The sequence below is a fragment of the Macrotis lagotis genome, chromosome X (genome assembly GCF_037893015.1).
Source record: "Macrotis lagotis isolate mMagLag1 chromosome X, bilby.v1.9.chrom.fasta, whole genome shotgun sequence".
Lineage (NCBI taxonomy): Eukaryota > Metazoa > Chordata > Mammalia > Peramelemorphia > Peramelidae > Macrotis > Macrotis lagotis.
The window spans coordinates 79,304,892-79,331,877 of NC_133666.1; the positions used below are offsets into that span (position 1 = coordinate 79,304,892).

The window sequence follows — 26,986 nt, forward strand, 5'->3', positions numbered from 1 at the left end:
AGTGATACATAGGTAGTGAGGAGCTGACTCCAAATGGGGTTTTCTTGCTCCAAATCCAGTGACCTTGATTGTCCAAGGTAGGAGGGACCTAGCAACATGGAATTCCAGAGCTGTAAGGGACTTTAGAACAGAGAATGTCACAGTTGGAAGGGATTTTGGTACAGGGAATGTCAAAGCTGGGAAGGGCCTTAGAACGGAAATGTCTGACCTGGGAGGTACAATAGAACAGGGAATGTCAGAGCTGGAAGGACCTTAGAACTGAGAATGTCAGAGCTGAGAGGGACATAGAATGTCAGACTTGGGAAGAGTCTTTGAACAAGGAATGTCAGAGCTGGGAGGAGCCTTAGAACTTGAAATTGCCAGACTGGACTGGCCCTTAAGCCAGTCCAAGCTGGGAGGGAAGTTAAAAAGAGTGCCAGAGCTGGGGGAGATCTTGGAACAGAGAATTTCCAACTGGAAGGACTACTGAACCCCTTTTTCAGATAGGAAAATTAAGGTCCAGGGAGAGGGAGGAATTTGCTCAGCTCATTCCCTGCCTTCTCCCTATAGACAACTGTCAAGCCAGGACTAATCCACTGAGCCTCTTCCAAGGAGCTGACATTGACACTATAGAAACCTATTGGACTCTGAGGTTCCCTTTCCATTCCATTTCATGTTTGTTGGGTTTGGGGCTTTTCCCTTGTTTTTTTTTTTTAAGCATTCTGCTAGCTGCAAGAGCTTCCCATAGCAGCTGCTGCACAACTAGCCTACCCCTCTTCCATTGCTTGATGTGGGCCCCTGTTCTGTGAATGGCTTTTGGTTTCTGAGTTGGAAGCCTAGTTAATTAACACAGGAGTGGTTGAGGCAGTGAAGCCTTCCCCCATCTCTGAGTGTGCTATGAAGGACAGCTAAGGGATCTATTAGGTCTGGGGGGAAAGACTTGGCTGTTTGGGAGCATCGGCCAGCTGGGGAACAGGGAGCCTGGGGATGGGCAAGGATCAGGACAGGATGGGGCAGTGGGGGTGGTATGGTTTTGCACGCCCTCTTTCTGAGGAGTGAAGAGGAGCAGCTCTCTACTTTGCACCCATGGGAGGGATGAGATAAGTCAGTGTGTTTTGCTAGGGCCCCAAGGTGCCTCAGGCTGGAGGGGGAAGGTGTAGAGAGCAAAAAGCATAGGTGTATTGGGAGTAAGGGGTCTAAATTCAGATTCCTCCATTTATTGCCTTTGTGACCTTGGAACTACTTTTTTCTGGTCATCAGTGGGTCTATATGGTACTGTGAGAAAACCTTTCCAGGTCTGATATTCTTTGATTTGGAAAGACATTCAAACAGGGCCAGAGGTCCTGGTGTAGTGGAGAACCCTGAAGTTCTAATGGGCTAACCTTGTGTTTGAACATCATACTGCCTTTGCGCCTTACTAGCTGGGAGAACATGGGCAAGTCATTTCCCTTCCTTTGGAGCCACAGTTGATTATTCTGAAAAATGTTCAAAGTAAGGGGTTGGAAAAGACCTTGATGTTGGAAAGACTGAGGACCAAAGGAAAAGGAGGCAGGAGAGGATGAGATGGATAGTGTCATTTGAGGAATAGTGAAGGATCTGAAGCTCTGGCCTTCTATGGTTCTTAGGGTCAAGCAGAGTGAGACATGACTGAACAACAGCAAAGACTTGCACTTGTTTAACAGGTGTTGCCTTTGAGGCTGGGGCTATGCTGCTTCCTGGGGTTACAGAGAAAAAGGCAAGGACGGGTTCTCAATTGGGAGTCAGTGTCTGGAAGGGTTTCCCTTACTGTGTGACCTGGGGCAAGTTACTTCCCTCTCTGAGCTGCAGTATCCCCCCTGGAAAATGTCAGCGTGCCTCTAAGGACCTTTTCCAAACTATAAACTTTGTGATCCCAGACTTGAGGTCGGATGAGTTTATACGTGTTATTATTCCACAGCACTCTGAGTTATGAGTCTTCTCTTTATTCCCCAACACGTCGAACAGACACACAAACTCTCTCTCTCTCTCTCTCTCTCTCTCTCTCTCTCTCTCTCTTTCTCTCTGTCACACACACACACACAAACACACAGTGTTTTGTGTCTTTGTAGTCCCTTTAGGGGCTCTTCGGGGCCGGTCAGAGATGGCACGATCGTGGGGAAATCCGAGACTAGCCGACTCTGTCGGCCGCTCCGTCGGGGCTGGCCCGAGCCGGAACCGTCTCTTTCTCGGCCCGCACGGCAGTCTCTGACGTCGACGTTTCCTCCGATTCTCCCAAGACTACCTCCCCTGCACCCCCGCCCCTCACAGCCCCGCAGCTCCGCGGGGGGCGGGGCAGGGGAGGGGGAGTTAGGTGGGCTGCGGTGGGATGGGGGGAATTGTGCTCGGGAGCCTAGCTGGCCGAGAGGAGGGGAGGAGGAGGCCCGGGCAGGGCAGGGGAGGGGAGGGGAGAGGAGGGGGCAGGAAAGGGAAGTGCCAGAGCCACCCCCACCCGGCCGTGGCGGTGTCTCTGGCCTCCCCCCTCCCCTCCCGCCCCCCGCCCCCGCCGCCACTCTGTTCGGAGCAGCCTCCCGGCCGGTCGCCTTTGGAGCCGTCTCGCCGCCGCCGCAGCCTCCGGTCCTCCGCCTCCCCGACCCCCGGCCCCCCCACCCCCTGGCCGGTCGCCTGCCCTTCTGCCTCCAGCAGGGCCAGCGGCCCGCGGCTCGAGCACCTGCGGCCGGCGGGCAGGGGGCGCGGACCGCCCTCGCCCCTCCGGACTCCGCTCAGTCCGGCTCCCACTCGGCCGCCCCCCCCCCCCGTCGGCCCGCCCCGGGCCTCGGCGGGCCAATCGGAGCGGCCAGCCGGCAGAGAAGGCGGCTCCGGGCCCGGCGCCAGGGCCCCGGGGAAGCGAGGGGTCGCCAACTCGTGGCCGCAGCGGGTCCCGAGAGCGCTGCGGGGCCGGCCTAGCCCAGCCCCTCTGGCCTCCGGGCCGGCCCCCCGGCCCTCCCCGCCCCTCCTCCTGGGCCGGCCGGCCCCTCCCCTCGCCTCGTCTCCCCTCCCCTCAGTGCCTCCAGCCCAGTCCACTCCAGTCCACTCCACGTCGCGCAGCGGGCAGGCAGACGGAACGAGCGAAGCTTGCGCTCTCGCCCCCCGAGATGATGCCACCGGCTCGCGGGCCCGGCCCGGCCGCGCTGTTGCTGCTGCTGCTCGCCTGGACTGGGGTTCCAGGTAAGCTGAGCGCCGGCACCTGTCCTTCCGGCCTTTCCCCAACCCCCCTCACCCCCGCCGCTCCACTTCGGGGCCCCGGGGTGGGTGGGCTCCAAGTGTTTTTCGCAACTGCAGCAACTGGGGTGGGGGAGGGCGGCCAGGGTTGGGGGCTCTCGATCGGCCGGCTGCCAGCCACCTGAACCTCGTGGCTAGGCGCCGCAGCCGACGGGGGGAAAAGACGTCGGGGCTGGAGATTCCCGGAGTCTGCTTCGGAGCGGACGGGGGATCTCCGAGAGAGGGCACTCGGGGCCGACGCGGCCCTAAGTGTTTGATTTGTTTTGGTTGCTCTCTCTGCGAATGGGGGGGACTCCCCCCCGGCACCCCTTCCCCAGTTGCTTTGCGATGCCCCAACTGTGCCAACCACTCCCCTCCATGCAATGCAAGCCGTCCCCAGTGCCCCCACTTCTAATGAAACGCTCCTTTAGTCACTTGCACTGAAAGGGAGAAGCGAGTTCTGGATTCAAGTTCTGCGGCTTAGCCGCGACACTTAATCACTGCCCCTCAGGGGCCACCATGGGCTCGAAACTCTAGCTGGCATACTTCCTTTTCTGCGGTGGCTCTTGGCTTTCCGTATTCTAAGATCCCTTCCAGACTGGATTCTGCGTTCTAGACGCTCAGGTACCCCGGCCCGCCCCCACGCCCTCCCTAGCAGTCCGTGATATTTGCTCCCACTTGGGACACCTTTGAGCAAAAGCACCCTCCGACTAGGGAGAAGGGGGCGCGGTGAACTCGGAAAGGCCCTCCGTGAAACCCTGTTCCTTTGGAGGATCTGACTGGGGCGGATGAGACGCCCCGCGCTAATCGAAGGCAAAACCCTTCCCTGACCCTTGCGGAGGATGGAGGCAAGGGGCCGAGAGGGCAGCCACGGAAAGTCGGAGTTAAACATGGCGCCTTTATGGAGGCAACTATTTTAAATATTTTGCCATTTTAATTGTTGGGTATTTTCAGCTTTAATATGTTTCCAATTAAACTTAGCAACAACAACAACAAAAAATCCCCGCCACCCCTTAGCCAGTTGAACTTGCTCCCAGAGCGAAGGCAGGTGAAGGCGAAACATCGGACCGCTAGGTAGCGCCAGCTGCCTCCAACGACCGAAAGCAGCCTGCAGGATGGACCACTCCCCAGGACCTGGACCCCCCCCCCCCCCAAACATGCTGCTGCGGCTGCCCTTGCCGACTCCACAGCCCCCAACCCCACCTGGACTTGGAGACCACAGGTGTCAATTGGGGGGACTCCAGGATTCCAGAGTGAAAAGAATGTTTCAAGTCCCCAATGTCCCCCCATCTTCTCGCTTCCCCCCCATCTCGACTCCAAGAAATCACTCCCCCCCCCCTCGGTTCAATCCCTTCCTCGGGCTGCTTGAATCTCTCAAATCTCATATCAGAGACTCTTCCCTCCTGAGAATCCAGGTACCTCATAGGGAGCGCCAAAAGCCCAGAATTTCAGAGGGCATGGGGTAGGCGGGTGATAGCAGCTAGAGAAGCTTTAGCTTGTTCTTCCCTCTTCTTCCCTTACCTTACAAAGAAACTGAGACCCAGAGAGGGGAAAAGGATTTGTTAAAAGACAGCTGACAAGTATTGAAATAAGTATTTACTATGGGCCTAGAGTCACAGAGAAAAGCAAGAACGTGGGTCACTGCCCTCAAGAAACTCACAGATCAATGAAGAGCAGAACCAAAGTTACACCTTCTGCCCTTCAGACCAGGGCTCTTTTCTAATATCAAAGTGTAGAGACCTTTGCCTTTTGGTGAAGCCAAAGCTAAGGTGGCCTTGGTCTAGTTCCCTCAAGAAGTTTAGAGTGACATCCTAAAACCAATTATTGGAAGACCAAATACTTTATTGATATTCCTTGTCCTTCTCTCCTCCCTCCTACCCTGGTCTCAAGTTTCTCTCCTACTCCACTCCCTAGTTTCTTCTTTCTGCTCTGGTCCTCAATCTTCCTCCCCTTTCCAATCCTTTCCTTTCCCTTCTCCTCCTCTCTTTTCCTCCTGGTCCCTGGTTTCTCCCTTCTCCTCCCCTCCCTTCCTCCCCCCCATCACTTGATCCTTCCCTCCCCCTATGCCCTGATTCCTCCTCCTTGCCCCTTCCTGACATCTGGTATCTCTTCTCCAAACTGTTCCTTTCTCAGTTTCATCCAAGTATTGGGAGACTACTGCCCCTTTTCCTAGAATTCCAGTTCCCTGAACCCCATCTGCTGACTTTCTCTGCATGGGAAGGACAGAATCAGGACCGTGAGCCACCCCCAGGGCTCTGTAGACCTATGTCTAGAGCTGGAAAGGACCTTAAATACCAAGCAAGGAAAAGGAACAAACAAGAATTTCTGTAGCATCTACAATATACCAAGGGAGGGGAAAGGAGAAAAGGACCCTGCTAGGCACATTACAAGTGTTAGCTCATTTGATCCTTACAATAATCTGTCAAGAACACCCATATGATACATGAAGAAACTGAGACCAGCAAAAGTGAAGTGACTTGCACAGTGTCTCATTGCCTCTGTATTTGAACTCACATGTTTCTGACTAGGCTCAGTCACCTAAATGGAAGAGACTGCCCAAGTCTCTTACTCAAGGACATAGTATCTGAAGCCTAGACCTTCATAACTCCCCTCCACCAACCCAACTGGTAACTTCCACAAAACTGAACTTTAACATAACTAACTGAGTCCTTGGAGCAGTGATTGGGGACTGTAATGTAGGAGGACTCCATCTCTCAATCCCACCAGGGTGTGAGTTCAGCAGGTGGACCCTGGGAAAAGTGGGAAGTTTTCTAAGTTTGCCTTTCTGGCAGGCAAATACAGGAGATGGGCTCCTGGCCTTGGGAGACAGTGAAAAAGGACCCCCCCCCCGCCAGGGGAACCCAGTGGAATGTTCAGAGTTAGAAACAAACATGGCTCTCTTTGTGGCATTAGTATCCTAACTGCACCTCTGGAAGACCCCAAACTCTTCCATGTCAGGGGTTGGAAATGGGGTCAATTTCATGGGACTGGGGTTCCCGGGTGGTTCTCTGATTGAAACTTCAGGTGGTCTGCTTGAAGTTAGCCCTTCTAGGCAACCCAGTTATCTCCCAAACTTCTCCATCTGGACTTTAGGGAACAGGTCTCATGACTTGGGAAGTTTGCTGGTTTCAGGTCTTTGGCTCTGTCACTTAATAACTGTATGGCTCTACGCAAACCACCTCCCCAATCTGGGCCATCAGTCAAATGAGGGATAGGCTTACTTAGATGATCTTTGAGATCTTTAACATTATGTGATCCTTCCTTTGCCAGTGACCAAACTCATTACAGTAAGAATTTAGGGCTAGTGGAAATCATGGAGACCAACCCCTCATTTTACAGATCAGGAAACTGAGGTCTAGAGTATGTAATTTGAAAGAAACCTTCCAACTCTACAGCAGTCTCTTCATGTTACAGGTGAGGAAAGGAATGCTCAATCAACAGACCTGGCATGGCTAAGTGCAGATTTTTCCTTTTTTGGCTGGGGTTGGGAAAAGTATCTCTTGGGAAGTTTGCCAGGATGGTAGAGAAGTCTAGAAGATGAGTAGGCCCTAGGGAGAACCAGGAATGGCAAATCCAAATTCCTGGGTCAAGCCCATGACTCACTGCTCTCCCTCTGATGAGAGATAAGATCACCCTTACAGCTCTTAAATCCAGGCTGCTCATTTTACCCCTAAAGGGACTTATCCAGGGTCACCGAAGTGCTAAGTAGCCAGCACAGGCTTGAGCTCTCTGGCCCAACTTCTTGTAATGCTTGTGGTGATGGACTGAAAGTGGACAATTTTGCTAAGTGTATTCAGGATTGACTGTTCAGCCATTCCAGGAGCTTGCCAAGCCCTCTGAGTTTAGAGATGGTTTGGTAGATCTGGGTTTAAAATCCAGGTCTCCAGGCTCTGTTCTTTCCAGCTACCTACACAGAAAAGGGATCTAAGTGTGTCCTTTGGGTGGGGACCCTGGGCCATTGTGATTTCAGGAGCTAGGAAGACCTGAGTTCAGTTTCTACCTCACACATATACTAACTGTGTGACTTTGGGCAAGTCACTCATACTTCTTTGATCCCCAAAGGGGCTAAAAAGTCTTGTATTACCTGCCTCATGGAACCATTTTAAGGTTCAAATTAAATACTGGACATGGGAGTCATAAAGTCCTATATAAATGTCAGCTGATATTATTCTTTGGAGTTGGAGTTCTTGATTTTATTTTTCTTTCTCATCTGTGGAGTCCAGCCAAAGTTTGGAGATCCAGATTTCTGTTTGCAAAAGAACTAATTCCATATACATGTGGTCAGAGTTTAGTAGAGCACTCTAGCGGTGATTGTGATAGAGGATGAGTTAGACCAGGCCCTATAGGTTGGAACAGTGAAGAAGAGCCTTCCACACTAACCATTTTCTCTTTAACATCTCTTGGGTCTTTGAACTCTTGTTATTTCCCCTTGCTGAATGGCTGAGCCTCCTTTTTCAGTTCCTGCTATCTCCACACACTCAATTCAATGCCCAGTTCTAAGGCAACTAGGTGATACTGCAGTAGATCTGGAATCAGGAAGACATGAAAATTCAAATCTAGCTTCAGACACTTATCAGCTGTGTGACCCTGAGCAACTCATGTAACTTCTGTCAGCTTCAGTTTCCTCAATTGTAAAATGGGGATTGCAATTAATCCCTACCTCCCAGGGTTGTTGTGAAGATCAGATGGTATCATATTTATAAAATTCTTGACAGATAGTAGGTGCTCAATAAATACTTATTCCCTTCCCCAATTTCCCCCTCCCCTTCTCCCTCAGTTTATTGTCTATCGGTTGCACATGGCCAGAATATAGCCGTACGAATGGATATGTCAATATAGTTATGACTATATCTTCCAGATGAGGGGTAGTTGAAGGATCTGACGATGCTGAGCCTGGACCAGAGAGGCCTTACAGGGGCTGGAGTAGGGGAGATGATGGGGAACCACATGACTGACACTTTAAGTATCTGAAGACCTGTCATATACCAGATTTGCTTTGCTAGACCCCTGAGGGCAGAGCTAGGAGCAATGAATGATTCTGCTCTATATAAGCAAAGACTTCTCAGACTCACAAAAAAATTCCAGAGTAATCTTTTTTTTATAATTTTATATTATTATTATTTTATATATAATTTTTATAATTTTATCTATATTGAATTTCATCTCATTCATTCTGTCCCAAGGTTCTGTCTTATCAAGAGCCTTTTGGGTCCTGACTCTTTCCTTCATTTGGTAACATACCATCTATTCATTTATTTAAAAAATGCTTCAATAGTATTTTGTTGTTCTTTTTCAATAACCCTTTCTCCAGAGGATTCTCTCTTAGAAAAAAGAAAAACAGTTAAGCAAAACCAATGAACCCAACAACTATGTCGGACAGTAATCCACACCTGGAATCTCAGAGAGGGGAAAGGGGTTTCATCATCTATTCTCTGGAAATGAGATTAGACATTATATATAATCTAAATTCGGACATCTTTTTCCTTTCTGTTATTGTAATCATTGTATAGATTGTTCTCATGTCCCTACTTTCTTTCCTTGGCATCGGGTTATTAAAATCTTCTCATGTTTCTATAAATTCCTCATATCCGTGGTTTTTTATGGCACAGTAGTATTCCATTATGTTCATATTGCCATGCTTTGTTCATCCATTCCACAAATAATGGGCGCATGTTTTGTTTCTAGTTTTTTGACACCAAATAAGATAATATTTTACCTGGTGTTCCGTAGGCTTTTAATAAATACTTTTCCTTCCCTCTTTCTTCTTCCCTTACCAAAACAGCTAGCATGAATATTTTTGAACATATGGGACTTTCTTCTGGCCTTTACCTCCTTGAGAAAAATGTCCATCAATGGGGATTGCTGGGCTCAAGTGTATGAAAAGTTAAATTTTTCTTATTTAATTCTAAATAGATTCCCAGAATACTTGGACCAATTGATAGCTCCCCTAATGGTGTATTATCAGTCCTGTCTTCTAGAAGTCTCATCACTCTTGACTAATTCTATCTTTTATCACCTTTGTCAATTTGATGAGCATGAGATGAAACCTTTCTTGAGGTGTTTTAATGACTACCTCTCTTATTATTAATGATTTGGGGTATTTTTATGTAGTTGTTGATAATTTGCATTTTAGGGGGAAAAATCTTTAAAACCAAATAGCTTAGTTTTATATTTGTATGTATATATATTTGTGTATATATACATACATATATACAATGCAGTTACATATATAATTTTTTTTCTGAATTTCACACTTAAAATAAATATTTCAGTATACATGGTAGAATAGAAGTAGAGGACCGTACATGAAATTGTGGCTCAGATTTTTTTCCCCAGTTGTCAAGTTCACATTATACTAGCTGCATTGATTTTTATTTGTGCAAAAGCCTATTTTCCAACAAACTACTATCCAAATTTTTCCAGCAGAGTCTTTAACTTGGAAGTTTGTGTTCCTGAGTTTATCAAGCATCAGTTTTCTTTGTTTCTGCCACTATTTTGTTCTGTTTTGTTTTTTTACATTGTAACTAGCACTGACTAGCTAAAATGTTTTTTGCTTTATTATCAGAGTTCTGATAATATGCCCTACATTTTTTTCCATTATCTCCCTTGAAGTTCTTGACTCCTTGTTCATCCAAATGAAATTTGTTACTATTTTATCTGGTATAGAAAGTTAATCCCTAGGAAATTTGGTACCTAGCACTGAAGATAAATGCCAATTTAGGTAACATTGTCATTTTTATTATGTTGACCTGATCCCACCATGAACAATAGTCTTTTATTTCTATAAAGAGTGTTTTCTAGTTGTATTTATACAAATTAAGAGTTTGTCTTGAGAAGTTAATGTGAATCTATTTTCTGCAAATTTTGTAGATGGAATTTCTTTATCTTTTCCCTCCTGGTTTTTTATTTGCCAAATCCATGATGGTTGATTACTTTTGTGGATTTATTTTGCATCCTGTTACATTCCTGGAGTTATTCATCATCTTGATTAATGTTTTCATTGATTATCTGACTTACTCCAAAAAGCTCAATCGTAGCATCTTTTGTATTTCTTTAACTCAGTCATAGATAAAAAAATATTTTAACAGTCTAGGGAAAAGCAGAGCTCTCTGGGCCACTCCACTGGAGACCTCCTTTTAAGTTGACATCAAAATCTTACTTCCTAATCTTCCTAATAATTCACAGAGTCTCAGATTCTCCACTCCAGGGCACTCCAGGATCACCTAGCCCTTCTTGCTTTTGACCAATGCTCCCCTGTTCACTTCCCAACCATTTGACCACCCAACCTTTTCTTGTCAGTTTCAGTTGATGCTCACTCTCCCTTTGGACCATCCCGTGGCCATTTTGGAAACTTTGTCTTAACATCTATCTAGACTAATTTTACTTATCTGCAGTATTGCCACACTACTCCTGGTTCTGTCTTGCAGAGCTAGACTGAACAAGCCTAATTCTTTTTTTTCATTGTAGCTAAAAGCCCCCAACCATCCTCCTACTTTCTCTGCTCTGTCTCAATGCCTAATTTTTCTCCCCTCCTGACACTCTCCTTACAGCACTGGGCTGTACTTCTGTAGTCTTCCTCTGTCACTTGCCCTTACTTTCATTTTCTGCACATACCTACTGCAAATCTATTTGGGTTGATGAGTTAGTTCCATATACCTCTACTGTCATCTCTTTAGACAACTCTTGCTCCTCACTGAGCAGCTAGGTGGCACTGCAGTGAATAAAACTCCCAGCCTGGGATCAGGAAGACCTGAGTTCAAATTCAGCCTCAAACACTTGCTAGTGTGATCCCGAGGAAGACACTAAACCTTGTTTGCCTCAGTTTCCTTACCTGTTAAATGAGTTGGAAAAGAATGTGGCAAACCACTCCAGTGCCTTTGCCAAGAAAACTACAAAGTCACAAAAAGTTGAACATGACAAATGACTGAACAATAACAAAATTTCCTCCTTATCCAAAGTGATTCTCTTAGTATCACCAGAATTTAATTCCTGAGAATTCCTATTCTTGGCTTCCCCCTCTAGAATTTGAGGCCTTGGAATCTTACCTGACTTTTCTCTGAACCCTTAGAAATGTGCTTTTGCTTTAAATGCTCTATTGATGCTCTCTTCTTTTTAAAATATCATTGGCACTTTCCAGTTCCAGCTAAAAAGTCCTGTCAAGCAAAACAAAATAAGACAATAAATGGGTTTGCTCAGTGTAAAGAAATGTATGCCTCGTTCTACCACCCTAGGTTACCAACTCTCTCCTGCTGAAGTCATTTGCACATTGAATCACCAGAGTTTTGAAGTCCTACACTGTTGTTTTTTATATTATTGAATGCAAAGGAATCAACATTAATGGCTGAAAACTGAAGCTCTTAAGGCCAGGTCCTATTGTCTTTGTATCCAAAGAGCTGATATATAGAGAGCGTATTCCCCTTGGCACTGGTGAAGGCCACTGGGGACAAAAGAAAATTCTTTAGAAATAATATCTTGTGTCTGTTCTGTTCACTCAGGCAATTTATTGCTAGTTTATCACTTTTGTCTTCTACCCCCCTCTCTTCTGGGAAGATCTCTCCCTGTTTCTAAAAAAGCAATACCTATCAGCTCCAGTTAAGGGAAGGAAGTGATTGTAACTTATGCATCTTGTAGTTACTTCGAATGGAATTTCTCTTGTTCCCACAGATAACAAATTTCTGCATCCTAAGCAGAGATAAGGATAAGCCTTCACATCCTACACTGGCCATCCCCATTTCAGCCAATCCTTGCCTTGGAATCTCTGACACCAGAGAATTGAAACATCCTTAACGGGCATTAGAATTGGGATCTTTACAGTATCAGGGAAAAAAAACCCAGTTCATGAGCCATTGTGAGAGAGCTGGTGTTTGGGTAGCAATCAATAGTCCACGTTCACACCCTACCCTTCATTGGTGCTGCTACCCAGGGTGATCACCTATGAGGTTAATGTGGATGCTGGTTTTCCCCTCCTGTCCCTGTTGATCTGGATAGGGCTGCTCAGATGACTGACAGAATCTCAACTAGAGGGATATACTTGAGGACTGCCTCATCTCTAGCCTTCTTGAGATCTTGACTGGTTATTCAAGTTACCCTTCAATAAAACTCATTACGACTCAGATTCTAGGCATTTTCGGCATCTTTCTTTCTCCCTTGAGTTTGGGGATTCATTTATCTTTCTCACTTGTTAAGAGCATTGTTATCAACCTCATTTAGAAACTCAATCTTCCAATCTTTACCCCAAGACTTTTGGCCTCGGACAACCACAAATTCATATTAGCAGTGACGCATTAATTTTTTTCTTTATTTTGTTAAACATTTACTAATGACATTTGTATCTGGTTCAGCAGGAGTTTTTGCCAGAAGATTGATGCATCTGATTTAGAGGATGTGTCCTTAAATGTAAGAGGAAATTTGAAGAGAAGCATTTGAACAGTTGCCTATTTTGGTCATTTTCTGTTGAACCCCAGAGTAACCTGGCTTCATTTAGGAGGTAGAGAAGGGTCCTAGAACAAGGGATCACTTGGAGTTCTCAACCTGGTAACCAGCAGTCCCCTGGTGATGGTGAAAGTCAAGGCCTTTGGAGTCCCAAATAATATGAACACTGAAGTAATCCAGGAAATGATTGATTCTCTGTTCCATGGGGATATGGCTGGAGGAGGAAAGGGGTATGAAGAGAGACAGAGATGAAGAGGAAGACAGATTCAAAGAGGGAGGGAGGGAAGGACAGATGACACCAGAGACTAAGGAGAAGAGAGGGAAGGGAGAAAGGAGAATGGATGGTCAGAGACACAGAGAGACAGAAAAAGAAAGGGACAGAGAGAAATAAAGAAAAAGGAGGTGGGACAGAAAGAAAGACAGAAAGTGGCAGAGAGAGAGCTCTAGCAAAGGTCTGTATGATTGAGGCTCCCCTTTATTACTATATCATGCCTCTCTGTTTCTGCCAGGCTTTTAATTTATTTTCTATTTTTGTTGTTGTAGACTTGTTTCCAATTCTTGGTGACCCCATTGGGGGTTTTCTTGACAAAGATACTATTGTAGTTTCCCATACTTCTCCAGCTCATTTCACAGATGAGGAAACTGAGGCAAAGAAGGGGAAGTGACTTGTCCAGGGTCATCAGGTAGTAAGTGTCTGAAGCTGGATTTAAACTCTTGAAGATGAGTCTTCCTGATTCCAAGCCCAGTGCACTGTTCCCTGAAACACCATATATAGCTGCCTTATTTCCTTTACTCTTCATCTGTTTCCTCTGTCCAGGTGTCTATAGGCATTATAGAAGTGTCAGATTCAAGTCTGGAAGGCAAGCGTGTGTGTGTGTGTGTGTGTGATATACAAGGGAACCAAAATAATCTAGTTCTTTAAATCAGCCTTAGAATAGCAACTAAGGCAGGGTGATCAGCACTTTGTACTAGGGTGCTAAAATGTAGAAGGCATCAAAAGCACTTTACTGGGATGTACTTCCTTCCCTAGGCAGCAGCATCTCAGAGTGCTCTCTCAACCTTTTATCCTCACCCTGATCAACTCTGCCTCAGGTGCAACAATGCTCAATGACAGTTTTGCTAAAGTTGGCTGTGGACCCTATTTAGAAAGCTTGGCCACACTAGCTTCACAGGCAGAATACATGAGTTCAAATCCCTTTCCCACTAGTTACTAGCAATATGAGCTTGGGAAAATATCTTCTACATGAAAGTCATCCCTTTCATCACCTACAGAAGGAGGGCATTGGAGTATGAGGTTTCTCAGGCTCTGACCATGGGCCAGTCCCTTCACTTCTGCAGGCTTCAGTTTATTCCTCTGTTAAATTAGAGGGTTAGAATAGCTGACCTCAGAGTTCAATTTCAACTCTGAATCTGTGATCCTGTGCATATCCTCAGACCAACTTCCCCTTCCCTGCCTCAATTTCCTCCTCTGCAAAATGAAAGCATTGCACTAGTTGGTTTTCTCAATCCCTTCCAGTTCTAGGTCTTTTAGTGAACAGGCTATCTCTGATTCTTTGCTGCTCTGATATTCTGTATTTGAAGACCTCTTCTTATTCCTCTGGTTTGAGTCTTCCCCACTGATGGAGGATCATCTTCTCTCCTCAATGATGATCAATCTCATTCTTTTTCCTCTGAAACAGATCAGTTGAAAAGTTCCGTCCTTTCCACATTCCGTCACTAGTCCACATCCATGGTGTTACTCAGAGCTGGACAATGCTTCTTCTCAGGGAGATTTTTAGTGCAGGAGAGTTGAAGGAGATAGTCTTGGCCTATTTCAATGTTTCATCAGCATCGTTCATATTTATTGGGTGGGTTCTTGACTTTCCAGTAGGAGTTAACTGATTTTGGGGTGAGAGTTGGGTCTTTCTTGTTCTTGAACCTTCATTTTCTCATTTATAAAATGGGATAGTTGGACTAGATGAATCATGATTTCAAAGCTTCATTCTGGTTCATCATCTTTGAACCTCTGATCTTTCAAATGGGCTCAACTCCAAAACCTGCCCAAGTTCATGTTGAGGGTGGGATTAGAGGCTTTGCACAGTGGGCTTGCAATTCAAGACTAGGCAGACCATTCAGACCAGTTACTGGATTGAGGCCAGAGCAGTGTCTCATCTCCAGCCATGGAACCGTGACCCAGTTTCCCTTGATTCTCTCCGCCTGGGAGATGGCCAGTGACCATAGAGAGGGCCAAGTTGACTGGCTCCTGTCTTTCTGTATATGAAGGAAATGTATGGACTCCAGGGCTATTTTCAGAACACTGGCTTGCTTCCTTTGCATTTCCAGGTACCTTTCCTTACATCTTCCTGTTTTTTTTTCTTAACTGTGGGAAAGACATTGCCACGGAAGTAGCTTGGGGTGTTTTCTGGCTGCTGGGGATTGTTCAGGAGTGGAGGGTCAAGGAAGTGTGACCCTCTTTGTAGCTGGCTGAGCCTCTCACCCTTGAGCAGACTTGCTAGTTCTCCCCTCCCTTGTGGCAGGAGACACTTGAGAGAAGACTCAATTTGGAGTCTGAAGCTCCAGTTTGAATCCCAGCATTGCCAAAATACAGAGTTAGGCTTTATGGGCTACTAGGGCATCTTCCAATTCAATAGCTTGTTATCCTGGGCATCACCTTGGGCAAGTTACTTCCCTGTTCCTGTACCTCATTTTCTCTGCTAAATGAGAAAGTTGAATTGGTTGACCCCTGAGGTTTCTTCTAACTTTTTTTTACGTTTTTTGCAAGGCAAATGGGGTTAAGTGGCTTGCCCAAGGCCACACAGCTAGGTAATTATTAAGTGTCTGAGATCATATTTGAACCCAGGTACTCCTGACTCCAGGGCCCGTGCTTATCAACTGCGCCACCTAGCTGCCCCTCTTCTAACTTTTGATCTAGAAAGTTATATGTGACCACATAGGACCAGTCATCATTTCCCTGGACCTCATTTTCCTCCTCCGCAAAATGAAGAGGTTGAATTGGATGACCCCTGAGGTTTCTTCTAACTCTCAGTCTAGGAAGTTACATGTGACCACATAGGACCAGCCATGTCATTTCCCTGAGCCTCAGTTTCCTCCTCTGTAAAGTGAGGTTAGATTAATCTCTGAGATCTCATTTTTGCTTAATCTTTAGGATCTTATGTTAATTCTTAAGTCATTTTCACTCTTTAGGCCTCAGTTTCTTCATCTGTAAAATGAGGAGGACTGAGTTGAAGGGCATAAGGTCCTTTCCATCAGTCATGTTTGTCAATGTGTATGATTGGGGGAGCATCACCCTGACCTGATCCACTGGACACAAATTCCTTGGCTCTTGGTCCATGCAGTTTCCTTGGAGATGAACTTTATGAGGACCATTCCACGGAGCATATTCTATGATATGGACTCCAGTTCAAATCCCCATCTTCAAAGGGGACATGACTTGTGCTGATCTCAATCATGCTACCTACCTCTCCAATACTGACTCATATTTACAGTGTTGGGAGAGGGCTGGATTTAGATGGAGGCAGGGATGATGACGTTTTCATTAGTGCTGCTGGTTAATGAGACTGATCCACCAGGAGTTCTTCAGGCATTTCTAAAATGCACATGGACATGTAGTAACTTCTTGTTATTGTAGCAGCCAGTTGCCTCCATGGGAAAAGGGAAAGGATATATGTATGATGCCTACTAAGTGCCAGACCTTGTATTAAGTGCTTTTTACAATGATATCCTGATAACAATTCTGGGAGTGAGATGCTATTATTATCCCCATTTTAGGGATGAGGGAACTGAAGCAAATAGGTAAAGTGACTTATCCAGGGTCACACAGCTAGGAAGTAGCAGAGGTCAGATTTGAACTGAGGTTTTCCTGACTCCAAGTTCATTGAACTATCTATTGCACCCTCAACTGCTTGCTCATATTAGATCTTACGGTCACTGGTACAATTGAAAGAGATGGAGACTTGAAATCAGGAGGACCTGAGTTCAAATTCTACCTTAGTTACTTGAGTAAGTCAGTCTCTTGGCCTTAACTGCTTCACTTCCAAAATGACAGCTACCATTTCACTAAAGGACTCAAGGCTTTCCACTGGAGAAGGGCAGGATTGTTGATGACAGTAGAGCTCTACTGGTCCCAGAGTCCAAAGACTCGAAGCTGCATCTTGGCTTCTTAACCTGGGTAGCATTGATCATGTGCTGGCTTCACTTTGGGCCTCAATATCCTCAGCTGCAAAAACAAGATATAGGGAAGGGGGCAGAATTTGGCCTTTGGTCCTTTCTCCCTTTAAAGCTAAGCTTCTTTGTATCCAGACTCAATGATGAGTGGGAGGCAGGGGTTATCATGTTGCTGATTTACCAGGAAATGGGGCAGAATGCAGAGGAAGCAGAGCAGTCCATGCACATCAGGGGGTAGTCTGGAAGCCAATGGGGAGCATTTGGGATATCCGCCTCCTTTGGTCTTGCATAGTTATGGGGCACAAATTTTGACCATAGAACCAGAGGTGCTCAGGATCATTCAGGTCAAATGCTTAATTTGAGAAATCAGGAATTCAGTAATTTAGGGCTGAAAGATCTTTGAAATCTTCTCATCCCCCCCCCCACTTCCTTCCATTTTGCAAGTGAAGAAATAGAGACCTGGAGAGGTTTGAATTTACTCACAGATGATCAGCTAAGAAGTCGTGGGCTCCAAATTCCGAATTCAGTGTCCATTCCAAATCTGGCTTTTTTTAAGATGTCAAAGTTTATTATTATTCTTTTTTCTTGCCTTTGCCTAGGCTAAGCTATTAAGGCTTAAAATAACATAAGACTGTACTTGTGGAGTTCTAGTCTTATCTGTTTGGAAGAGGAGGGAAAGGATGGAAACAAGGATTCATGAAGCACCTACTCTGTGTTAAGTGCTTTGCAAATAGGATCCTCATGATAACCCTGGGAGATAGGTGTCATTATTATTCTCATTTTACAGATGAGGAAATGGAGGTAGGCAGTGATGAAATGACTTGCCCAGTGACTTGCACAACTGAAGGTGTGAATTTGAACTCAGATCTTTCAGGCTCTGGGCTCAGCATGCTGGGACACTATGGTGTTCCCTACCTGCTTCATTAAGGACTTACCCCTTGAAAGAAAGGGATGGATTAGATAAGCTCTCAAGGTCCCCTTTAGTCCCCAAACCCAACAAACTGCAAGAAATATCATGGATGGTAAATCACCCTGAGTGAGGCAAGCTGCCTGAGAAATGTTGGGCTTCTCCTACTGTGTAGTATGGTTGGATTGGCCCAGTGCTAGGAGTGTTGTTGGGGGGGATGGGTGGAGGTAAAGGGCTTCATGTCTTCTCTAGCCAGGTAGGGAAATGATGATAAAGGAGATTGGAATTGTGGGAGAAATCCTTGCCCTTTCCTTGTCCATTTAGCTACATCATGTATAGACATATACTGGAGTTCAGAGAATGAAATTGATGGAAACCAACTTGTTCTTCTGACATGAGACCTGGCTTAAGACCCAAACAAATCAGGAGGCATGATTTGAAATGATTTAGAGTGTGTGTGTGTGTGTATGTATGTGTGTGCATGTATGTATGCATGTTGGGGGAGGGTAGGGATGCTTTTTCCATGCTGGATTATATGTAGGAGAATCTACCCATGGCTAGAGACCCTGGATGATGAGCATCCCAATCCTGGGACATTCTCCTTGCCCACAAAGATCCAGAAGGACTCTTGGCATGTCCCAAGTCACAGAAAATCACATTACTATTGAAGTCTGCCCTTCACACCATAGAAGGAAAAGTCACAAGCACTTCTTGGCTTTCAGAGGCTCACTCTCACCTTCAGTTGTTACAACCTATAGAGGAAGGCATAGACATAGTGTGATGGGAATTATATTGGATGTGGGATTAAAATATTGGAACTGAAAGAGAAGTCATTGAGAGGGGCTTAGTGGAGAAACTACAACTGGTCCAATCAGTGTAACACTCGGTTTCGATCGGTGCAAAGACACAAGAAGGGAGATGCCACTAGCTAAACAGATATTGTAAAAATGCCCCAGGGTTCTTAGTGGCTCACAAAACATCAACAGTCACATGGCAGCCCAATCAGCTGTTCAATTAGTTCTACAGTTGGCTAAGTCTGAGACAGTCCAGCAATGTTATAAATGCTTGAAGGCTGCCAACTTGGGCCTTCCAGATATATAGAAAAGACTCCCAAAAAGCTAACAGGATCTTAGGTTAGGTACCCAGTCCCTCTGTCTTGTCTTTCCATGGATCATCCTCCATATCTGAAATACATTCCCTCTTTACCTCTGCTTGTAGAATCCTGTCTCCCTCAGGTGATACCTCCCATTGGAAACATCCAACAATAACTGTATAATCCTGGACAAGTTACTTAACTGCTGCCTCAGTTTTCCTCATCTGTTCAATGGACATAACAATAGCTCCTACTTCCCAGGGTGGCCACGATAACCAAATGAGATAGTGCATCCCGTGCTTTGCAAACCTTAGATTGCTTTAGGAATACAGGCATTTATTATTTCTCATCATCCTGGTCATTAGGATTCTTTTCCCCTTGAAATTTCTTGAAATGAATTTTTCATTTTCTTACTTGTATGAGCCCCATCATGGCAAGGACTGTTTCATGTTTCCCTTTGTGTCCTTACCACCTGTTTGGATCAAATTTGGAACATTGTGTCTTGTCTGGAAACCAGACTGACCAATTAGAGATTCAGCAAATTGGTGGAGGGAAGCCATGGTCAAGAGGCTCAGTTGAAAGAATTGGAAATATTTAGCCTGGAAAAGAAGGGCTATCAAGGAAGAACACTGATTTCCCAACCCTGAATTTGAACTCTAGGGAGTCTTATCACTGTGGTATTTTTTGGTAGGATGAGAAGAAGATTGAGGATTATTCTTGGTTTAGAATTATGAAACCATAGGATATTAAACTGAAAAGATAGAGGCAGAGGGAGCCATGGGTGAGAAAATGTTCAACCTGGAAGTGTCCTCGGAAAAATGAATGCTAGCCAAGCCTGTTGGTGCATGCCCACCTCTTAATCCCTGCTATTGGGAGAAGAGGATGCCGAGATTGGGGGTGGGGGGCTTGATTGAATTCAGGAATTCAGAACTTTGTAAGGATTAAGGCCATTGGGTACCACACTGAGTCTGACACCACGATGGTGAGCCTCGAGTGCCACCAGGCTGCCAAGCAGGCCCAGAGTGGGAGAGCAAAACAGGTTAACCTGGGATCAAACCCATGAGTTGGGTCTGTGCTTTCCCTCCAGGGTGACATAGGGACACCCAGTCCAAAATCCAAAGGCAAGAAATGAAAAACTAAACCCCAAAGAAAAACACAAAGAAACAAAAAAATGAGAGAATGTATACATGAGAAAGAACCTTTGAATTTAGACAGAATTGAGACTGAAAGGAAGCTTCAAAGGAACATGCATCAAATGATCTTCATCGCAGCTCTCAGTTTTTCCTTTTCTGTTATGACACACTTATTTCTGAATAGATCCCCTTCCTTCTCTACCAGTGAGTTACCACTTAAAACAAAGATTTCACTTATTTATTTATTTTCAAAGATTTATTTATTTATTTTTTCCAACGACCTGCAAAGATGGTTTTCAACAATCATTTTTTGGGTAAGGTTTTGAGTTTCTCATTTTCTCCCTCTCTCCCTTCCCTCTCCCCAACCCCAACAGAGAGCAGTCTAATATAGGTTATACATGTAGAGATAGAGAACAAAGATTTTAAAAAGAAAGTAAAAAAATCAGTTCAACAAAAGCAACCAATCCTTCTACTGCATTTGACAGTTTATGCAGTATTTCATACCATAGACCCTGACTTCTGCTTAGAAAGGGAAGAGGGAACATCTTCTCAACTATTCTTTGAAGCTAAGCTTGGTCATTGCAATTATGTAGCATTCAGTTTCATTTTGTCAGAATTTCCATTTAATAATAAGTGTTTTCCACTTAATAATAATTATGATGATAATATAATATTTATATTATTAAATATTTTAAGGTACACACAGCACTTTACATATGTATTTTTCTTTTTAATATTTCACAATTTTAACATTTTTTTTATCAAAATTTGAGTTTGAAATTCTTTCCCTTCCCACCTCCCCCCACCATTGAGAAAGTAAGCAATTTGATATGGGTTATCCAAACACTTTACATTTATTAAGTCATTTTATTTATACAACACTATTAGAAGGTAGGTGCTATTATTAGTTCCATCTGATACTTAGAAAAACTAAGGCACACAGGTTAAACAATTGCCCAAAGTGACATAGGTAATAGGTGTCTGAGCCACAATCAACTCATGTCCTCCAGGCCTCAAGGGAAGCACTCTATCATCTATTGTACCATCTACCTACTCATTCACCTAGTGGTCCATAGTTTTGCACATATTCTTTATATATATATATTGGATATTAGAACCCCATCAGAAGCACTTGATATACTTTTCCCCAATCAGTAGCTTTCCTCATATTAAGTATGGTGATTTTCTTTATAAAAACAATTTTCAATTTCATATAATCAAAAGTATCTATTTATCTCTTATGGTCTCCACTATGTCTTCCTTAGTTAAGAATTTTTCCCTATGAAAGGGATTTTTAAATTTTTTTTTTGTTTTTGCAAGGCACGGCAGTTAAGTGACTTGCCCAAGGTCACACAGCTAGGTAATTATCAGGTGTCTGAGGTCACATTTGTACTCAGGTCATCCGGACTACAGGGCCAGTGATCTGTCTACTGTGCCACCTAGCTGCCCTTTTAAAAAAATTTAAAAATTATTTGATCTTTTTTTTATATGGGTCATGTGTCTGAGCTTATACTGGAAAAGGTTTTTAAAAGCGTAAATAAATGCTGCATTTTGCTAAAGGCTCCCCCCCCCCCCCCGTATTTAAAATTTTAATCATGTGATTTGGCTTTTGATTTTAACATGATTAATTATGTTAACTGGTTTTTAAATATCAAAGCATCATACATCCTTGATATAAATCCAGCTTGATCCTAGTGAATGCTGGATATTTTTGTATATATTGTTATATGTAGGTTTTTATTTAAAATTGTGTGGCAATATTGATTAGTGATATTAATCTATAGTTCTTTTTCTCTACCTGACCTCTGTCTGGTTTAGGTATCAAAACCATATTTATCTCATAAAAGGAATTTGTTTAAACTTTTTAAAAAATATTTTTAAATGCTTTTTTCTCATTTTTTCAGGATTGTTTATGAACAGAAATAATAATATCTCTGGAATTCCAATATATATCTGTCTGGATCAATTATCTCCCCAGATCAAATATCTCCCCCTTTCTTTGGGGTGTGTTCAGTTTTCATTTTCTGAGACTGGATGATTTACATTTTCTATTTTGTGCTCTGTTAATTTGTGCATTTTTATATTTTTGTAAGCAGCTCCTCATTTCTTTTGAAGTGTCCGTTTTGCTCATAAACTGTATAGTAAGGTCATTAATTCATTTTGCTGTGATTTTGCCTTTTTATTTTGTTAACTGGATTGAGTAGGGACCTAAAGTGTTTACATTTTCTAATATTATTTTCTGGCATTCTCAACTGATGTGGTTTTCTGTTATCAGCCATAGTTGCTCCTTATTTGGTGTGTACTTTATTTTTCTGAGGTTTTTGAGTTGGAGAGGTTTGAGGTAAGTGACTAAGCCACCATCTTGCTGTGGAAGGTGTTAGAACTTATGAGAGCCAATTATTAAATTTTCTGTGTGAGTGTTTGCATCTTGGAAATTGGCAAATGCTACAAGTAAGGATGAAATTTATCATTTGTTGATGGTTTAGACTTCATAAAGTGATGGAGAAAAATGTGAATAATGAGGATGAAACATTAAGGTGCGATTTTGGAGAGCTGATTTTTAGACACCAGTAACCACCTGATCTTGCTGGGTATGTATGTGTTCTCTTACCTACTCATTTTACCCATAAGCAAATTTGCATCCAGACATTGCTGTTGTGGTAGTGCTTAGAAGCCAAGGTCCTCCTTAACCCCTAGTGTTGTCCAGCTAGGGGGCACCACAGTGTATAGAATACTGGACCCTGGAGTCAGGAAGACCCGAATTCAAATTCTGCTTCAGCAGCCCCTAACTGTGTGATCTTGGGCAAGTCATTTAACCTCTGCTTGTTTCCTCAAATGCAAAATGGAGGACATAAGAACACCAACCTCCCGGGATTGTTATGAGGATCAAGTGTGATAATATTTTATAGTGTTTAGTAAGTCCTATAATGTAATACGAGCTTAATAAATGCATTAAATAAATAAACAAGTAAAAATACTAAATAAATCATCTTCCTCTCCTTTCCCCTTTCCCTGCTACCTATTTCCTTGAATTGCTGTGTGACATAGGGCAACCTCTTTTTGGAAATGAAGGAATCTTAATTGGGAACCAGAATTAATGGATGCGTGCTCAGTTCTCCTTTTGGGGTGATTCCCCCAGCCTGCCCATATTTGTCAGGGAGGAGACAGGGAAAGGAAGGTGAGGGAGGGGGAAGGGAAGCCCCTGCTCCCTGGCACTTCACTTCCCCCACTCTCCAGCTTTAGGACCCTAGTAGGAAAGCAGGTCCATCCATTTCTCTTAGAAGGTCCATTTGACCCTCAGATTGTTGTTATGGAGTGCGCCTGGTCCTGGAAGTGACAAGACTGGCCTCTGTTTGGATTAGGCATTGTTCTGAGTTAAATGGTAGGAAGAGGGACCCAAGCTGACCACTGCAGCCCCCTAATAGAACCCATTCTTTGGGTGGTGAAGAAGGAAATGGAGCACTTGATATGTGGTTCCTATTGTGTCTGACCAGAATACCTAGAGAATGAGAGGGATTCCAGCCTCCTAGGGTGGCCGGACCTCCTATTGTGGGGCAGCCCAAGGGATTCCCTGCCCTCCTCTCCTATTAAGGGAAAAAATCCTTCATTGATGCCTTAAATTCCATCATTAAAGATTCATTCTTTTTTAAGATTTCTCTTTTAAGATGGGAATACCTTGAAAGGTTCGGAAGGAAAGTGTGGGATAGAAGAGGTATTAGACTATGGAGCTGTTGTGCTGACATCATAGCTGTATGCCTATGAAACGTGGCCATGCCAGTGCCATGCCAGGGAACCTGAATTGCTTCCATTTCAATTGTCTTAGGAAAATTCTGAAGATCACCTGGTTAGATAAGGTACAGATATTGAGGTCCTTTCTTGACCTAAAGCTGAACTGCCAAGCATTCAAACATTACTACAGAGAGCGCAACTACGATGGGCTGACCACATTGTTCAAATGTCAAATGTATACTTGCCAAAAAAGACTATTTCATTGAGAACTCACGCAGAACAAGCACTCATAGTGGGTTCAGAAGAAACAATAGCAGGACATTCTCAAGGTCTTTCTGAGGATCTTTGAAATTAATTGTGAGACATGGGAAACACTGGCACAAGGATTGCCCAGCATGGTGTGCTCTCATAAGAAATGGTACTGTACCCTATGAGTGAAGCAGAATTATAGTAGCTCAAAAGAAATGTGAGATGCATACATTTAGAGCCATCTCCACCACAGATGTTCATGTGGACTATTTGGGCACGATGTGTAGTAAAATTTTTCAAACTTGTGTTGGTCTGATCAGCCATAGTCAGACACATTGACTCCAACAGAGTGATGACATTTTGGTCCTCTTTGAGAATGAATGACAACCATTCAACCAACTAACCAATCTCATGCAGGGAGAGGGAGGGATTTATTTCTTCTATTAATTGCCAGGTGAGAAGAAAGGGTTAGAAGGGTCCTAAGGACTGGGGAAGACAGGATGAGGTCACTGAAAAGGGGGAATAGTCATATTTTATATATCAATATCTATATCTAATAATGAACATAGCTATTGCTATTATTATTTTTATTATTATTGCCATTATTTGCTATTAAAATTTCAAACTGTCAGTGTTTGCAATATAAAGTCTGCCAAGCATCTAATATAAGTGATCTTGTGTAATCTCACAACAACCTTGGGAAGGGACTATTAACCCTATTTACAGATGAAGAAACTGAGGCACAGAGAAGTTGTGCCTTATCTGTGGTCATATAGCCAGTAGGTGTCAGGGTGGGATCTGAACCCAAGTTTTCTCTTTAACTACTAATCCATACAGCCTGCCTCTCAAGATGATGAATGAAGGGCAGGTTGCAGAAGCACTGTTCTTTAATGTACTGGTTTTACTTAGGGTTCATGTCTATGTTAGGTCATTTTTATTCCCCCTACAGAAAGGACAGACCTAGTGAGTGAAGACCCAGTAAAGGTACCAAACGAGGGAGTTTCAAGTAGTTTGTCAAAAGGCACACAGGTTGGGGGCGGCTACATGGCACAGTAGATAGAGTACCAGCCCTGGAGTCAGGAGTACCTGAGTTCAAATCCGGTCTCAGACAATAATTACCTAGCTGTGTGGCCTTGGGCAAGCCACTTAACCCCATTTGCCTTGCAAAAACATAAAAACAGAAGGAAAAAAAGACACACAGGTAGACAGAGGCTCATAGGGATGGACTGAAGCCAGCTCTGACCAGCTCAGAGAACAAATTGTTAAATTTTCGGTGTAAGCATTTACACTTTAGAATTGGATAGTCGCTACAAATCAGGGCTTGGTTGATTGTTTTTGATTGTCTAAAGAAAGTGTAGCTAATTCAACTTTAATTTCAAAATGTGCTCTGCTAACAAGGGGAAGAGGAGGTAGATTGAGTCTGTTGTTAACCATTTTCCGGCACACCCACCACTCAGGGTCCTTGCTAGGGCATCTATAAAAACTCTGTGTTTTCTATTGTAGGGAGAAAACTTGTTACATTTATTCTGATCATTGTCAATATGGCATTTTTTATATCATATGTATGTATATATACACAGACATATATATTTATATATCTCATACACACACACATATGGAATTAGCTGATTTTATGTGTTACCTCACAGAGCAAGTACCAATTCTGTTTTACAGATGGGAAAACTGAGACCCAGAGGGGAAATGAGTGGCCTGCAGTCACACTGCTGGAAAATTGCAGAACCAGGACTGACTCAGATCCTGGGCTCTTTTTTTTTATGTTTTTGCAAGGCAATGGGATTAAGTGGCTAGCCCAAGGCCACACAGCTAGGTAATTATTATGTGTCTGAGGCCGGATTTGAACTCAGGTACTCCTGACTCCAGGGCTGGTGCTCTATCCACTGCGCCACCTAGCCACCCCACTTGGGCTATTTCCACTGAAGTCTACTTTATTAACCAAATGCTCTAGTTAACGAGACTGAGCTACCTCAGAGCTCTCTCACTAAAATGCCAAATCAAAATATATTGTTTCAATAAAAACTTTTAATAGTAAGGTTGGGCAGCCCTACACTATTCTGTTAACAACACTTTACTAGGAAAACATATCAGGTGTATATGCTGTAGACACTTGAATGAATGTTTGGTGAATTAATGAATGAATGAGTTAGTGAATTAATAAGTGGATAACGAATGAGTTAATAAATTAATGCATGAATTAGTGAGTGAGTGAATGAACAAATGAATGAGTTTGTGTATTAATGAGCAAGTGAGAGAATGAGTGAATAAATTGGAAAATTAACAAATGAATGATTGAATGAATAATTGAATGAATAAATGAACTAAATGAATAAATTAACCAAATGAATAAATGAATGAGTGAGTGAATGAATATGATTGAGTGACTGAATGAATAAATGAGAAAGTGAGTGAATGAATTGGTAAATTAACAAATGAATGAATCAATTAGTAATAGTGAGTGAATGAATAAGTGAATGAGTGAGTGAATGAATGAATAATGAATGAATGAACAAGTGAGTGAATGAATTAGTAAATTAACAAATGAGTGAGTGAATGAATAAATAAATGATTGAATGTTGTTACTGAGTCAACTTGGCACAGTTGCCACCAGAATATCATTCCTGCTCTTCCCCCTCTTCTGTAGACACCTACATTTCCAGCCTCCTTTAATGTGACTCCCTGGTCTTGATCCAACCAAATGGGTCTTCTCTCTGTTCCTCATCAGGAAAAGCTGTCTCCCTTCTTTCTTTCTGCTTTGGCATGGACCATTCCTCATGTTGTGCCCTCTCCACTTCCAACTCACAGATTCTTCTTGCTTTCAAGATGCAGCACGGGCATCCTCTTTTCAACAAAGCCTCTTCTGATGGTGCCCAGGCCTCTTGCCATGTCTTCTTGGTCATTAATCTGATAATGATGCTGTGGATGCTTATATATGTCCTTCTTGTCAACCCCTTTCAAATAGACGCTCCGAGGGGGCCAGGATTGTTTTTATTCTTTGTCTTTGCCTGACCGGGTGGTCCATGGTGTCTACGTGTAAATGCTCCTCCATTGAATCATGGGCCCCATGGG

General features: G+C 43.7%; 1 protein-coding gene across 1 annotated transcript in view; it reads left to right on the top strand.

Annotated features, from left to right (window-relative positions):
* The first annotated feature begins 2,522 nt into the window (after positions 1-2,522).
* Positions 2,523-26,986, top strand: part of LOC141502480 (vascular endothelial growth factor receptor kdr-like) — a 203,848-nt gene continuing 179,384 nt past the window's right edge. Inside the window, exon 1 of the mRNA XM_074207234.1 lies at positions 2,523-3,162. Within this exon, the coding sequence (XP_074063335.1) occupies positions 3,090-3,162 (73 nt within the window). The 5' untranslated portion in view covers positions 2,523-3,089. The remainder of the gene's footprint in view (positions 3,163-26,986) is intronic.